This window comes from Lepisma saccharinum, chromosome 9 (genome assembly GCF_977018435.1).
Source record: "Lepisma saccharinum chromosome 9, izLepSacc3.1, whole genome shotgun sequence".
NCBI lineage: Eukaryota > Metazoa > Arthropoda > Insecta > Zygentoma > Lepismatidae > Lepisma > Lepisma saccharinum.
The window spans coordinates 42,935,565-42,948,703 of NC_139237.1; the positions used below are offsets into that span (position 1 = coordinate 42,935,565).

At 39.2% G+C, this 13,139-nt stretch overlaps 1 protein-coding gene across 1 annotated transcript in view; it reads left to right on the plus strand.

Annotated features, from left to right (window-relative positions):
- The window catches only part of LOC145992407 (glycine receptor subunit alpha-2-like), a 43,333-nt gene that overhangs the window by 20,305 nt on the left and 9,889 nt on the right, over positions 1-13,139 (plus strand). The window contains exons 5-9 of the mRNA XM_083128788.1: positions 2,889-2,974; positions 3,288-3,355; positions 4,087-4,295; positions 10,398-10,480; positions 12,630-12,782. Of these exons, the coding sequence (XP_082984914.1) occupies positions 2,889-2,974; positions 3,288-3,355; positions 4,087-4,295; positions 10,398-10,480; positions 12,630-12,782 (599 nt within the window). The remainder of the gene's footprint in view (positions 1-2,888; positions 2,975-3,287; positions 3,356-4,086; positions 4,296-10,397; positions 10,481-12,629; positions 12,783-13,139) is intronic.

Below are 13,139 nucleotides of genomic sequence, written 5' to 3' on the forward strand. Positions count from 1 at the left end.
ATGTCGGTGATCTCGGCAAACGTGTATTCAACCATACTGTACTGTCTTCCGCATCGACTGAAGAGCAACTGTCGTGAAGGTCGAAGCACACCGGATTGTAAACAGAGGACGTTGGAAGCAGCACACATGACATCAGGTGGCTGAAGACGTCGCTCTCCGTCAATGTGAGTTGCCTACCGTGAAGCGCGAGATGCGAAATTATATGATCTTGTCATCTGTGTAGTATCAAAACTGTACGTTTCCGGACATGGGTTGCTTAGCAATACTTGATCTACTAAATCCCTCTACAACCCGTAGAAATGTGTAATGGGAATTCTGAATCACCCTGTATATCACGTTCTATTCCAGTAAAATAGTGGTTTTATGTTTTGATAGCTTTTGTGCAGAGTTGGCATTAATAGATGTCCTGTAGACACGTGCATGCAGTATTTCTCATAATGCTGCTTAATCCATTTACCCTGTACACATCTGTGATCACGAATTCGTCTCATTCTTTACTAAAAGCACATGTCTCGCTAAATATATCTCTGATATAAACATAGCAACTATGGTGATTATGGAAATATGGTTCAAAACACATATTACTGAATGATAAAATTTGTAGGTAACACGAAATGAAATCAGCAGCAATTGTTCAGCCGATAGGTCTGCTGACTGCAACACAGGAGACCCAGGTTCGATTCTCGAGATAGGCGATCTTAACGGAGAATGTTTCAGAGAATACTCATTTCATAAGGCGGCTCTGGGGTTCATCCAGCCTCTGAAAAAATTCTATCCAGATATTCTATTCAGATATTGTATATTACGTTTCTATCCACAAACTCTTGCCCTCTCATTTAGCATAAGAGAATATAAAGTTTAAAACATACAAAACAGTAATTTTACCTGTAGTTCTGCGTAGATATAAAACACGGTCCCCTGCACTAAGAAGGAATGTAAATTACGATATTTTGAACATAGAATCCTTAGAAATATATTTATACCTAAATGGAGGGAAATGGAGAAGAATTCATAAATTAGAACTACATAAACTGTATTCATATTCTGATATTATCACAGTAATTAAATCAAGAAGATTACTATGGGCAGTCATTGTTTGTAAAACTTGATGATGAGAGGCCTGCAAGAATGCCGAGGTGAAGATAGAAAGACAATTAAGATGAGTCTCATGGAAATCGATAAATATGGACAAGTGGATAATTATGTTGAGAAGCAAAACTAGCCATCGTCGTTTAAAATTGTTATTAGAAGATTAAACAAGCCGGCCAGGACAGGGAGAGAGGGAAAACATATTTTGCTGCTGAAATTAAACTTCGAGTTTAGGAATGTCATAGAGTTAGTTATGGTTTTACTATAGATTCCAAATACATTGCACATACACATACGCTAGATGACTTGATAAGGCCGATGGTTGGGAGAATGTTGAAAATGGCAAGGGTGATGATACGAATGTTGCAAAATATCCGAAGCCGTGCGTGAATCTCGTTCACTAGTCCCGTTCTCGACTTGAAATTTGACGAAAGCGAAACCCTACTCTTCGAGACCTATCGAGTCCGAGAAGAAGACAAATCCATGTAAACTCAAGACCAAACCGAGATATGCTGCCATCATCAGTAATCTAGGCAGAAAGGAATAAGAAGAATTCTCCCAAATCCAAAACTATTTCACGTGCAATGTATTCAGATACATTGTATGCAGTGTAAGCAATATATGTAGTAAGGTATATGAACCCAATATGGTCTATTTTCTGTTTCCAAATAGTTACAAGGTTAATTCAACATATGATGTTAGTATGTCAATTAGACTGTCAGAATGAAGTGACTGAACCTGTTGGTTGTACCTATAGTACATACATGTACCCAATATGGCCTAAACGTAACTTTTGAAAAACATCTTCACTGCACCAATGTTATTATTTGGAACTGACTCCAATTTTAAGTAAATGTCCAGAAATGTCCCATCTTTTGAATCTTGCGATTAGTTTTACCATTCTGACTTTGTTCAGCATTAGAAATAATCCTAAACCTTAGGTAGGCCATATTGGGTTTAGGCACCTTATGTAATCACATAAACTTTGTTAGCGTATGGAAATCATTATGAAAACAACTTTTTATAATACAATTTTAATTTTTTTTTCTCTTTGACGCCTCGTTTCGATGCTACGAACTACATAAAAAATATATTTTCCCCCTGGAGATATGTCAGCACAGGTTCACAATTGCCTCTGGTGGATTGACTTTGGAATAACTATAAAAAAAATATATGAATTTTCTAATCAGTTAGATATCCGATTGGTATATACCTTTTAAGAGGCAGCATTGTAAAATTGGTTTAGATTAATTTTCCTGACCTCATACCACTCTCGAACGAGGTCAGGGTGCTCTTCTGGTAAGGAACTAAAAATACAACCTCATTTCTACTTAGTAGACTTTGTCACTAATTCTTACAGGTCAACGAGGCTCTTGCGTCTGAACCCATGGCCAGGATAATCTTTTGTAGAGTTGTGTTGTCCTGTGTTTGTCCTGGGGGGAGGGGTGCCTCTTTATAGCCTCAGCTTTTAAATTAGGTAAGGAAACTTTAAGTCCTCAGAGAAAGTATAATCGTAGTTCTTGTTAAATAATGAAGGAATGAATTAGTTTTATAAAATTGAGTAATTAAATTTTTAATAGATATTTTTTCCTTGTTAGGAGTCTTTCGTAAATTTTGTTTAAGTTAAGGAACTTATCCCCATATTGCATGACGGGCAAAAATAGCCTAGGTGCTGATGTACCCTTACTATAAAAAAATCGACCAATCAATCGAAAGAAGCAGGGAGTCTTGGTAGCATCCCTAAACTTGGATAATGAATAAATAAATAAAAAATAAATTAATGCCGTTTTCTTTGACAGTCCTGTTGGTGCCTCATCTAATGTAACTCAACAAAACGTGGTTTTCCAAGACGGATACTTCAACAGTAAACCTCCTACAGAAGATGGTAAGTGTATTACCTTGAAGTTGCTTTCATTCATACATCAAATCAGTTAAGATCTATGACCTAAATATCGACCTAAGAATTAAAACGAGAGTTTAAAATGGACAAAAACTTCAAACGGAATTTCAAGAAAATTAACCACAGCAACTGCGAATCTATGAACAGGAGCATTGTTAGTTTTGAAGCACACTTATTTCATCAACGTAGCAACACATACTCAAAAAAATATTTTTGTAAATTGTTAGTCTTTTGTCTAAGATTTGTTCAAAGGCTCACATTTGGATATTACATTATAACTATTTATTTTATCTTGCAGGTAAACCCGTTGTTACAGATCTTAGTGTAGTCATCTATCAGATAGCTGAAATTAGCGAAATACACAGAGTAAGTATTCGAAAACAAATAGAACAATGAATAGGCTTCAACATAGTCAAAACAATTTTATGAGTGACGTAAGCTAATGATGAAATAATTCAAATGGTGTAACTGAGTCATCATATTGGCGGCTGAATATTATTTTGTCGTTTTTCGATCTGCACGAACTTCACAGGAAAGCTGATTAAAATTTGATTTATGTGGATTTCGAATACATAAAGATTTGCATAAACATTTTAGTATTGTTGATAATTAAAGCCGCCTCACAACCAGATTCATCGCTACGGAACGTGAGGCATTGACATGTACTGAACACGATAACGTCATCAACTCATAGCCGACATATATTGGATATACGACAAAACAGCATTCAGCCGGCGATATGCATGCAATGATGACTTATTAGGGGATTATACAATTACAAAAATACTAAATTGCAGTGGCGGCAATTGGTTCCAAAATTGGGGGGTAAGGTGAAAAACTGGGAGGGTGGGGCAAGGGCAGTTTACTTTCCCTTGGTAGATAAGGTTTGCAGGGGCAAAAGTGGCGGACAACTGGTCCCCGAATTCCCTCCACTACTAAATTGCTCTTAAATGCAGAAAAGGAGATAAGTTTGGATATTAACAAAGATGAAACTAAATATGTGGAACAAAACAACTCTTCTGTAAATTATTAATTTTATCAAATTAAATTAAATTTTAATTGTTTTTATGCCCAATGCGTTTGCTTTGCACTTTCAGTATCTTAGGTTGAACTTCTACTTTAACATGCGGTGGAAGGATGTGTATGTGGATACAGAAGGAAGCGTCACTGCGTTAAGCGAAAAGCAAATGGAGAAAATATGGAAGCCCACCATTCAGGTGTCTAACATGGAGTCTATGACCCCGAGGCCAGGATCCAAAGCCGTGATATTTGTATTGAAAGATCATGTAGTGAGGTATTTCTATGGGTGAGCAGCTTTACTACTACACTTCTACAGCTACTAATCTGAATGTGTGCATACTTTTAAAGTTGAATTTTGTAATCCTGTTTGGTCTAAAAGCCAGAGGTTTTCAAACTCTCCGAGCCTTTGAGCTACTTCCCACATTTGAAAATACATGACGAAATACCAAGTGTGGATTGAATTTTTCACGAACCTTTGTTGGTTTATAAAAAACAACAACTTTAAGATAAGTAATAATTGTTGGGGCCTCGGGTTGAAGATTGTGTGTTGTTTCGCACGACTTTGATTTCGTGTTTGTTCGCACAGTTTCTTATCTCATCGAAATCAGGGTGTTGTTTCGCACGGCTGCACCAGGCGAACAGAAAGCCTAGAGGAATTAAAGATTAATCGAATGAAAATCAAAATAAATAAAAAAATGAAAATAACCACAAACGAAAACAAAATAATAACACTAATACGCCCTTTGATGCAAAGCATTAACGAATACTGTTATTCAATTTTGAAAGGAAAATGACTTAGAAAAATAAATAACAAAATTGATTGTTAAAAACAGATTTATTTATATTTTCTTTCCAATGTATTGTTCCAAGAAGAACAAATCTTATAGGAAACACTACCATAACTTTTGCACGTAGCACAATCTTCTCAAACAGGTTTTAAGATCACCGCTACTTACCAGATTTTCCTGGATAGATTTTATCCTGACGTCAAGTTTAATATACGTCGTTTTCCTTTTTTTGTGATGATTACCTTCAATCTTAATTCTTCTGAAACAATTGAAAGCCGCTGCAGCGTCATCCTTGAGTGCCTTTACAAGCGAAAATATGTGCGGAGAACTCCTGGATATTGTTTAGTTTAATTTGTGGTGCCAACCCCCGACAGCATTGTTGGTTCTGTGTCTCTGACCGTAGCAGTTCCATGTCTCTAACGGAATGTTTGGGTTTTCTAGCCATTGTTGTACAAAGTAATCGTTAAACAGTTCAATTTTCTCTCTGGACAATCTTTCATAACTATGAGCCATCCATCACTAATACTTTCCCTAGGTATCAACGACAGAGATGAACACATCCTGATTTGGCGAGCGTATATCTAAGTTATTTTTGTATTCCTCGGAGAGACTAGGCTCTGAACTTTTCCCCAGATACTCTGGCCGAAGTGGTAGTTACAACATGACACCTGGGCATCGGGGAAAGTAATTTTTAGGGAGTTTATAGCTGCTTGTTCGAAATCAACCTTGATCACCTTTAGCTGGTACCCACCACACCAGGCTTTCACAAAAGAAAACAGTTGACTGTAGGTGCTCTGGGTTTTGTCCGGGAGCAATGCGTACAACACAGGAACAACTGCTGTGCAGTCAACTGTGCTTCCAAGATCTGCGTGTATTGTGTACAACTGCGAAAAGTGCTTGCAACAACTTTGAAATGTCCCGTCCAGAAACCATTCTTCGCTTCCCCGTAGTGCGGCCGCCATATCATCGTATCCGAAACATAATAATCGTTTCTCTCGTTCCACTTTGTCAAACTGCAAACACGAGGTTTCATCTTCGAAACGTAGAACATCGGGAGGGAAAGATAGGTGTTTCTTGGTGTATTCCCAGGGTTTTCCTCCTGACAGCGTTCAAACCTCCTTTGCGGTTACTGTATACTTGAACGGTGGTCACTAAGTCAAGTCCCTGGTTAACGGCCACAGAAATTTCCTCCTTAAAAATGGTTGATACCGGCGTTAATATTTCTTCCCGCGCTCTCTCTTTGCAGTTCGCAAGTCGTTTTCTGATCTCCCAAGCTTCCACATCTGAAATGCAGTCGTGATCTCTCTCCAAGGTGGGGATTTCATTTTCCGTCCTTAGTCTACCTGGACAACCCGTCTTTCTTCTGTCTATGCACAACTGCAAAAAAAGAAAACATTACTGCCAAGTTCATTTCTTTAAAACATAAGATCAACAATAATAATAATAATGGCCGCGGTGGCTCAGTCGGTAACGCGTCTGACTACCATGCTAAAGATCCCGGGTTCGATCCCCGGCCGGTTCAAATCCGCGAACTTTTCTAACGGTGGAAGCGGCCCCGGCGCCCACCCAGCGTCGAATAACATGGGTACCTGGGGGAAACCCTGGGGGGTAAAGGCGGTCAGGGGCGTGATGCTGATCACATCACCCCCACTCACGACCGGATCAAGAAAGTGTGGGGCGTTACCCCCACATCCCCTATATGCCTTTATGGCGTGGTGCTATGCACAGGGGAGCACTTTTTTTATTATAATAATAATAATAAAAAAAAATTATACGTACCCATACGGTTGATAGAAGGTTCTTTCTTTGCAGGTTGTACTGGTATTCCTCAAACAGTAAGACAAGACTGCCCCTCTTGGATTTTATAATCTCCATTACGACGACGAGAACTTCTCACAATTCCTTCTCACAGCAGAATAACCAAGCAGGACAGCAGCATGCCTCTTTATATCGTTGTCACGACCAAACAAACAACATGTGTTCATTCCATTAATCTTTAATTACTCTATGCTTTCTCATTCTCTTTCATTCCTAATTTATTTTGATTTTCATTCGATTAATCTTTAATTCCTCTATGCTTTCTGTTCGCCTGGTGCAACCGTGCGAAACAACACCCTGATTGCGATGAGATAAGAAACCGTGCGAACAAACATGAAAATGACTATCGTGCGAAACAACATCGCACCGGCATGAGCATGTGTTTTCTTGGGATGGGAGATGTGTAACATCTCCCATTTACGTACGAAAGACAATGTCAGGCATATGTCCACCCTACTGAGTCTGCATGCATTTCATAAATTCCATCATATCATCACTCATCGTTATCGTCGCCATTTGCCAAAAGTGTCATAAAAGCGACGCTAAATAACAGAAGTCCAATCAAATCAAATCACATCAAATTATTATTTTTAATTTCTCTGCAACATACAGAGGCTGTCATTTTTTAATGGGATTTCAAAACATGTATATACTTTTTTTCGCAAACACAGAAAATATAAAAACTTGCCCGTAATCATTATCATCTTGCTTCTTACCATGTTAATAAGGATGACACTAATTTTCATCTACAATATTTGTTAGGTTTTGGTGAATATGTTGTCACAGATATTGAAACGAGTTGTCCAGATGTCCATCTGTCGGCAAAAGCAAATATGTCTGCCACTCAAATATTACCGCTCTTACCTATACAGTCTAGCCAAACCCCTCACGAGCTACTGGAAATGACACGCGAGCTACCTGTAGCTTGCGATCGACGGTTTGGCGATCCCGGGTCTAAACTGTTGTTTAGAAGTACATGCAAACTGTTCCAGGAGAAACTGTAGGACAATGAAGCTGTAGGGTACAAACACGTTGAAACCTTGTAATCAGGAGGCTTCTTGCTTGCACTTGCAAGCTCCAAGGTCGTTAATTGATGGCAACGTTGAAGTTGGAAATACGCGCAGGTTCCAAATAACTTCCTGGAAGATATCGTCTGCAAATAGGGATAAAAAAGTGACTGTTTCTAGTCAAAAATACAGAAATTAAATCTCGGTATTGAAGGAAAATAAGATAGCATTGAATTAATCACTGGCGAGGCGACAATGTTTGGAAAATATCACGTTAGAATACCATCACATTTTTCCACAGTCACAAATGAACAAGAAGCAACATTTTAGCTATATTAGGAACGATTGTTTATTGGTTCATTGAGTTTTGTTTTTAAGTCCACTTTTATGGACAGATAGGTAAATTGGGACTGGACCTACAAAGTGGGATGCAAACTACTATGGCCCTCCACCAGTAGAACGATTGGTTTTTTGGTTGTTAGGCCGTATGCAAGCATAGGAAATAAATGCTCAAAACAGTCTTGCCTGTTGCGTTTGCCACTAGAGCTGGCATACATGGTACAACGGCTACTTTTTTGCTGACCGCATGTCAGAGCAGCTAACAAATCCTCGAAACAAGCTTTCTACGTATGATATTATTAGAATCAATATATTGAGTCAGGCTACCAATGAACTATGCGAGCACTAATAACAATGCACAAATAGAGCCCACGAACTACTACCACGAAAAGGAATTGATACATTGCCCTCAACCTACATTTTTTAGAAAGGGAACAGTACCCTACTAATAAATTATACCCCTTGTAGTCCATCATGCGCAAGGTGGCTGCCGTTGAAATAATCCCATTTTAATAAATATTAGTGAATGTTATTCTTTTAACCAAAAATAATTCCACCGTCTTTCTACAGGGTGGCTCAATAAGTCACTTAACACCCCAGTACAAGGCCACTGCGGCATGGAACGTGAAAATGGCGATGACCAATCGTTGACTGGCCAAGGGGGAACCACATTGACGTCACCCGCATGGTCGGCAACCATCTTGATGTCCGCCATCTTGAATTCAACTTCAGAAATTTAAATGGGAAGGGGGTCGTGCGACATATCAAAATGGGCTAGAATTTCACCAGGAAAACAACTGTGACATTTGTTTTCACCTAACTTTAAATTTAAGGGCGATTTCCGCATGGGAGAGTGACACGTCCTTTCCTTTTTGCTTAAATGTTTATTGTTCAAATAATCGTTAGTATGTGATTATGTGGTATTTATTGTTAGACCAATCACTGAAAATGTCCGGATATTGACTTACCGGTATGTACATATCTTGTAGTATTGGTTGGCATGGGAATTACGATTGTGTTTTGTCTTTACATAAAAGTTTAAAAGAGTGATGATGTGAATTGATCGTGTCAATAGTAGCATATTTCCTTTTTCACTGATCTGAACGAAAATGCCACTAACACGTGAGGAACGGATTGCCATCATATTGATGTCAGGGGAGAGAAGTACGCGTGACATTGCCGCAGACTTCAATAACCGCAATCCTGCAAGACAACCGATGTCACATGTGGCCGTCAGCCAGTTGCTGGCAAAGTTTCAAGATACTGGATCTGTGTACGACAAGCCGCGACATGGACGTCCGAAAACAGCAACGGATGTTGGCATCATTTGCAAAGTCCCCAACCCGTAGCACACGGAGACTGGCGCTGGAAAGCGGTGTCAGCAGGGGTTCAATTCAAAGTATTGTACGTGACCACCACTGGCATCCGTATAAGATACAGCTGCAGCAGCACCTTAGTGAGGACGATCCAGACAGGCGTTTGCAGTTTTGTGAGTGGGCTATAGCACAACTGCAATGTGACCTTGCCGTCGGTAGCAAGATTCTGTTCAGTGATGAGGCTAATTTTTATGTGTCGGGAGAGGTGAATAAGCAAAATCTGCGGTACTGGTCACCCGAAAATCCACATTGGACAGATCCCAGCAAGGTGATGGGAGGCGGGAAGCTAACGGTGTGGTGTGGTACTTGGGGTTCCCGACTTGTTGGTCCATATTTCATTGAGGGCAACTTAAATGCAGAGGGCTACTTGCTTCTGCTACGGGAGCAGATCTTACCATCCTTACTGTCCGAGGATGGGAGCTATCCTGAATGGTTCCAGCAAGATGGTGCTCCACCGCACTATGGGATGATAGTCGGTCAGTACCTGGATCAACAATTCCCTCACCACTGGATTGGTCGCCGAGGGACTGTGGAATGGCCTGCACGCTCACTTGACCTGACACCATTGGACTTTTACCTCTGGGGACACCTGAAAGCCATGGTGTATGCTACGAAAATCAGGGATCTGGCCCACTTGCGCACACGCATTGTGGATGCCTGTACTGCAATAACTCCTGAGGTTCTTCAGAATGTGGTAAGGTCATGGGAGAGACGATTACACGTGTGTGTTGCGCAAGAGGGACGTCATATTGAGCATGTGTTATAACTTTGTGGTATTGTTAACTCTGCAACAATTAAAGTTAGGTGAAAACAAATGTCACAGTTGTTTTCCTGGTGAAATTCTAGCCCATTTTGATATCCATACACGTATGCCGTAACCAGGGTTTGAACCTAACCTGATTATAGGCTATACTTAGTTAGGGCTATACATGAAGGTTTGATGTTCCCTTTTTTGTAAATTTGCAGAAAGAAGTATTAGACTCTAGAGGATAGCTGTTGCTTAAGGTTAATAAATCTGTCTTTGAATATTAAAGATTTCGTTCCTCTGTTGTATTTCCAGGTTCATTCTAGTAGTACCTTGTCCATTCGATTTTTCTTCCTATCCTTTCGACATCCAAGTTTGTGACGTCAACTTAACAATGAGTAAGTATCTAACAAAGGAACTGTATGTAACTTTTTGTTTCTAGTTATGAAATTGGCCCACGATACTAAAAGATTTGATTGTGTGTGTGATTTGGTGTTTTAAGTCCACTTTATGCACAGTAAGGCTAATAGGGACTGGACCTACAGTTTAAAGTGGGATCCGAATCACCATGTACCTCCACCGGGTATCGAACCCAGGACCCCTTGATTTCAAGGCGACGACGCTACCACTGCGCCATCGGGGGGCCCTAAAAGATTTGACAAAGCATTGATATATAGGGTGTTCCGTATAGGATGCCGAATTAGAAAATGAAATAAAAATAAGGAAAATATCATGAAAATAGTTATATTTCACATATATGTAAGCAGTAACATCTCCCATTTACGTACGAAAGACAATTTTAGGCATATGTCCACCCTACTGAGTCTGCATGCATTTATACGCTCCAAAAAAATATTGATAAACTTCTTGCAAATGTCTGTCTCGATGCCCCCAATCACCCGTATGATTTACGCCTTCAGTTCCAAAAGGGTTCGTGGTTTGTTGGCGGACACCAGTGATTTCACAAACCCCCATAAGAAGAAATCACCGGGTGTAAGATCACATGACCTTGCCGGCTACTTTGGTAAAATGTCTTCACAATGACAACACGTTGCTCAATCGTAAACTGTTCGATATCGTAACCACAACAAACGAGTCAAAACAATTGAGGCTACATTAATCGGCATGACAACAGATACCAACATTGGTAAGAACAGGTCTGCCAACCTCGAAACAAAACAATAGCACTCGATTCAAATTCGGCGTCCTATACGGAACACCCTTTAGATTATTGATTGATTGATTGATTTGGTGTTTTAAGTCCACTTTATGCACAGGAATGCTAATCGGGACTGGACCTACAGTTTAAAGTGGGATCCGAACCACTTTGAGCCTCCACCAGGTAGCTTATTAACTTTAATGACATATAATTTTATGATATTATAAAAATTTGTGTTTATGAATGTCTGAGAGTTCGTTAGTTACTTGGTTACTGTCTTATATACTTAATCTGTGACCCGACCGTATTTCACACATGCCAAAAATTTCTCGTAGGCTCTCTGTCGTAGTTCAATTTGATGCTTAGATATGCTAATCCGGATTTTGCATTTTCAGTGGGATCGAAATAATGGAATGCGTTCCCACCGGAAATTGAACCTAACACCACTTTGATTACAAGACGACAGTGTTACCTACTTCCGTGCAGGGTGATTCACATACAATTATTCAATAAGTAATGCATGTGTTACAATTAAATCAGTTTTTTTTACTTATGCCGACTTTGACATTTATAGACATTTCTGTGTAGTTATTTTTAAGTCATAATTATAGTTCTTAACATATAACAATTTATTTCACAATCTACATGGTTACAGGCCTAAATTATATATCAATTTACTATTATTATGCTTAGAGAGAAGTATGCAAATGTGGAATAACGTAAATGTGGAAAATCTTACCATTATGAAAAAGTGCTTGTATAGCATACATACATTTCCAAGGGCATTAATTCGTTTTCAATAAATAGAATGAAGACGCGAAAACATATTTTTGAAAAGTACAAAATGCTCAACTCAGAAAACGATAAGGAATACCAGAAACAAGCAAAAGAAAACCAAATAACGTAGAGTGGAATAAAGTTTTTCTATTGTCAGTGTGATCAAATAACACCAAGTGTTATTTTTTTAATAAACATACGGTATTTTAGCCAATTGGAGCTACCCTGCCGTCGCGCTATATAACCTATTAATTCTTAGCTTCACAAGACCGTCATTTTTGGAAACTTGGGACCTGCTACATCATCTAAAAGATGTTGATGAGAAACCCTTAACTTTGGTGAAAATTATGTTTGAATAGCACAGTGCATCAAGCTCCAATGTAAAGCTTAGCGCAACCAAATGACGAACGGAATTCTCTAAGAACACAACTAGGCTGGTCTCGCCACCGTAGAAGTTTGGCAACGAACAGCCCCATTCAACGTATTTCACTCCAACTGTGATATGGCACATGTTACCCGACGTCATAGCAGATTCACTGGTATTCCATATTCGCATACTTTCAATGTTTAGTACGTGTCACTACACCTAATAATTCAGTACTATATTTTAGGTACCTATACCAGAGACCTGGCAAGACTGAAATGGGCTCATGATAAACCAATTCGGTTTGACAGCTACGCAGGTGAAACTTTTCAGTCCTTGCCAAGGTTCAGCATCTCTGTGTGTGCCATGAGGAATGAAAGTTATTATCCCGGACTGACAGGTGCGTTTACCTATTAATTTTTAAATTATTGTCAATTGTTATTCATGAAACAATTTACACTTATGATCTCAATGAACAACTCTTTTCTTACAGGACTCAATTTTTCTTCAGTCAGAATGCTATGCTTCCTCTTTTGCAGGAAATCTGATTGTTTTAACGTATACTCAATACTCTTCGACGCGCCTAGCTCGAATAGAAATAGCGGAACGTAAATGGGACAGGAAGAAGAAACATGCGCGATACTATGGCGCAGGTTTCGTAGAGTAAATGTGTTCGTTTGTTCATTGTTGCTTGCTTTTTTGTCTTTGTGAATGGATTTACATATAAATACATACTTATTTTCATACTATACTAAAC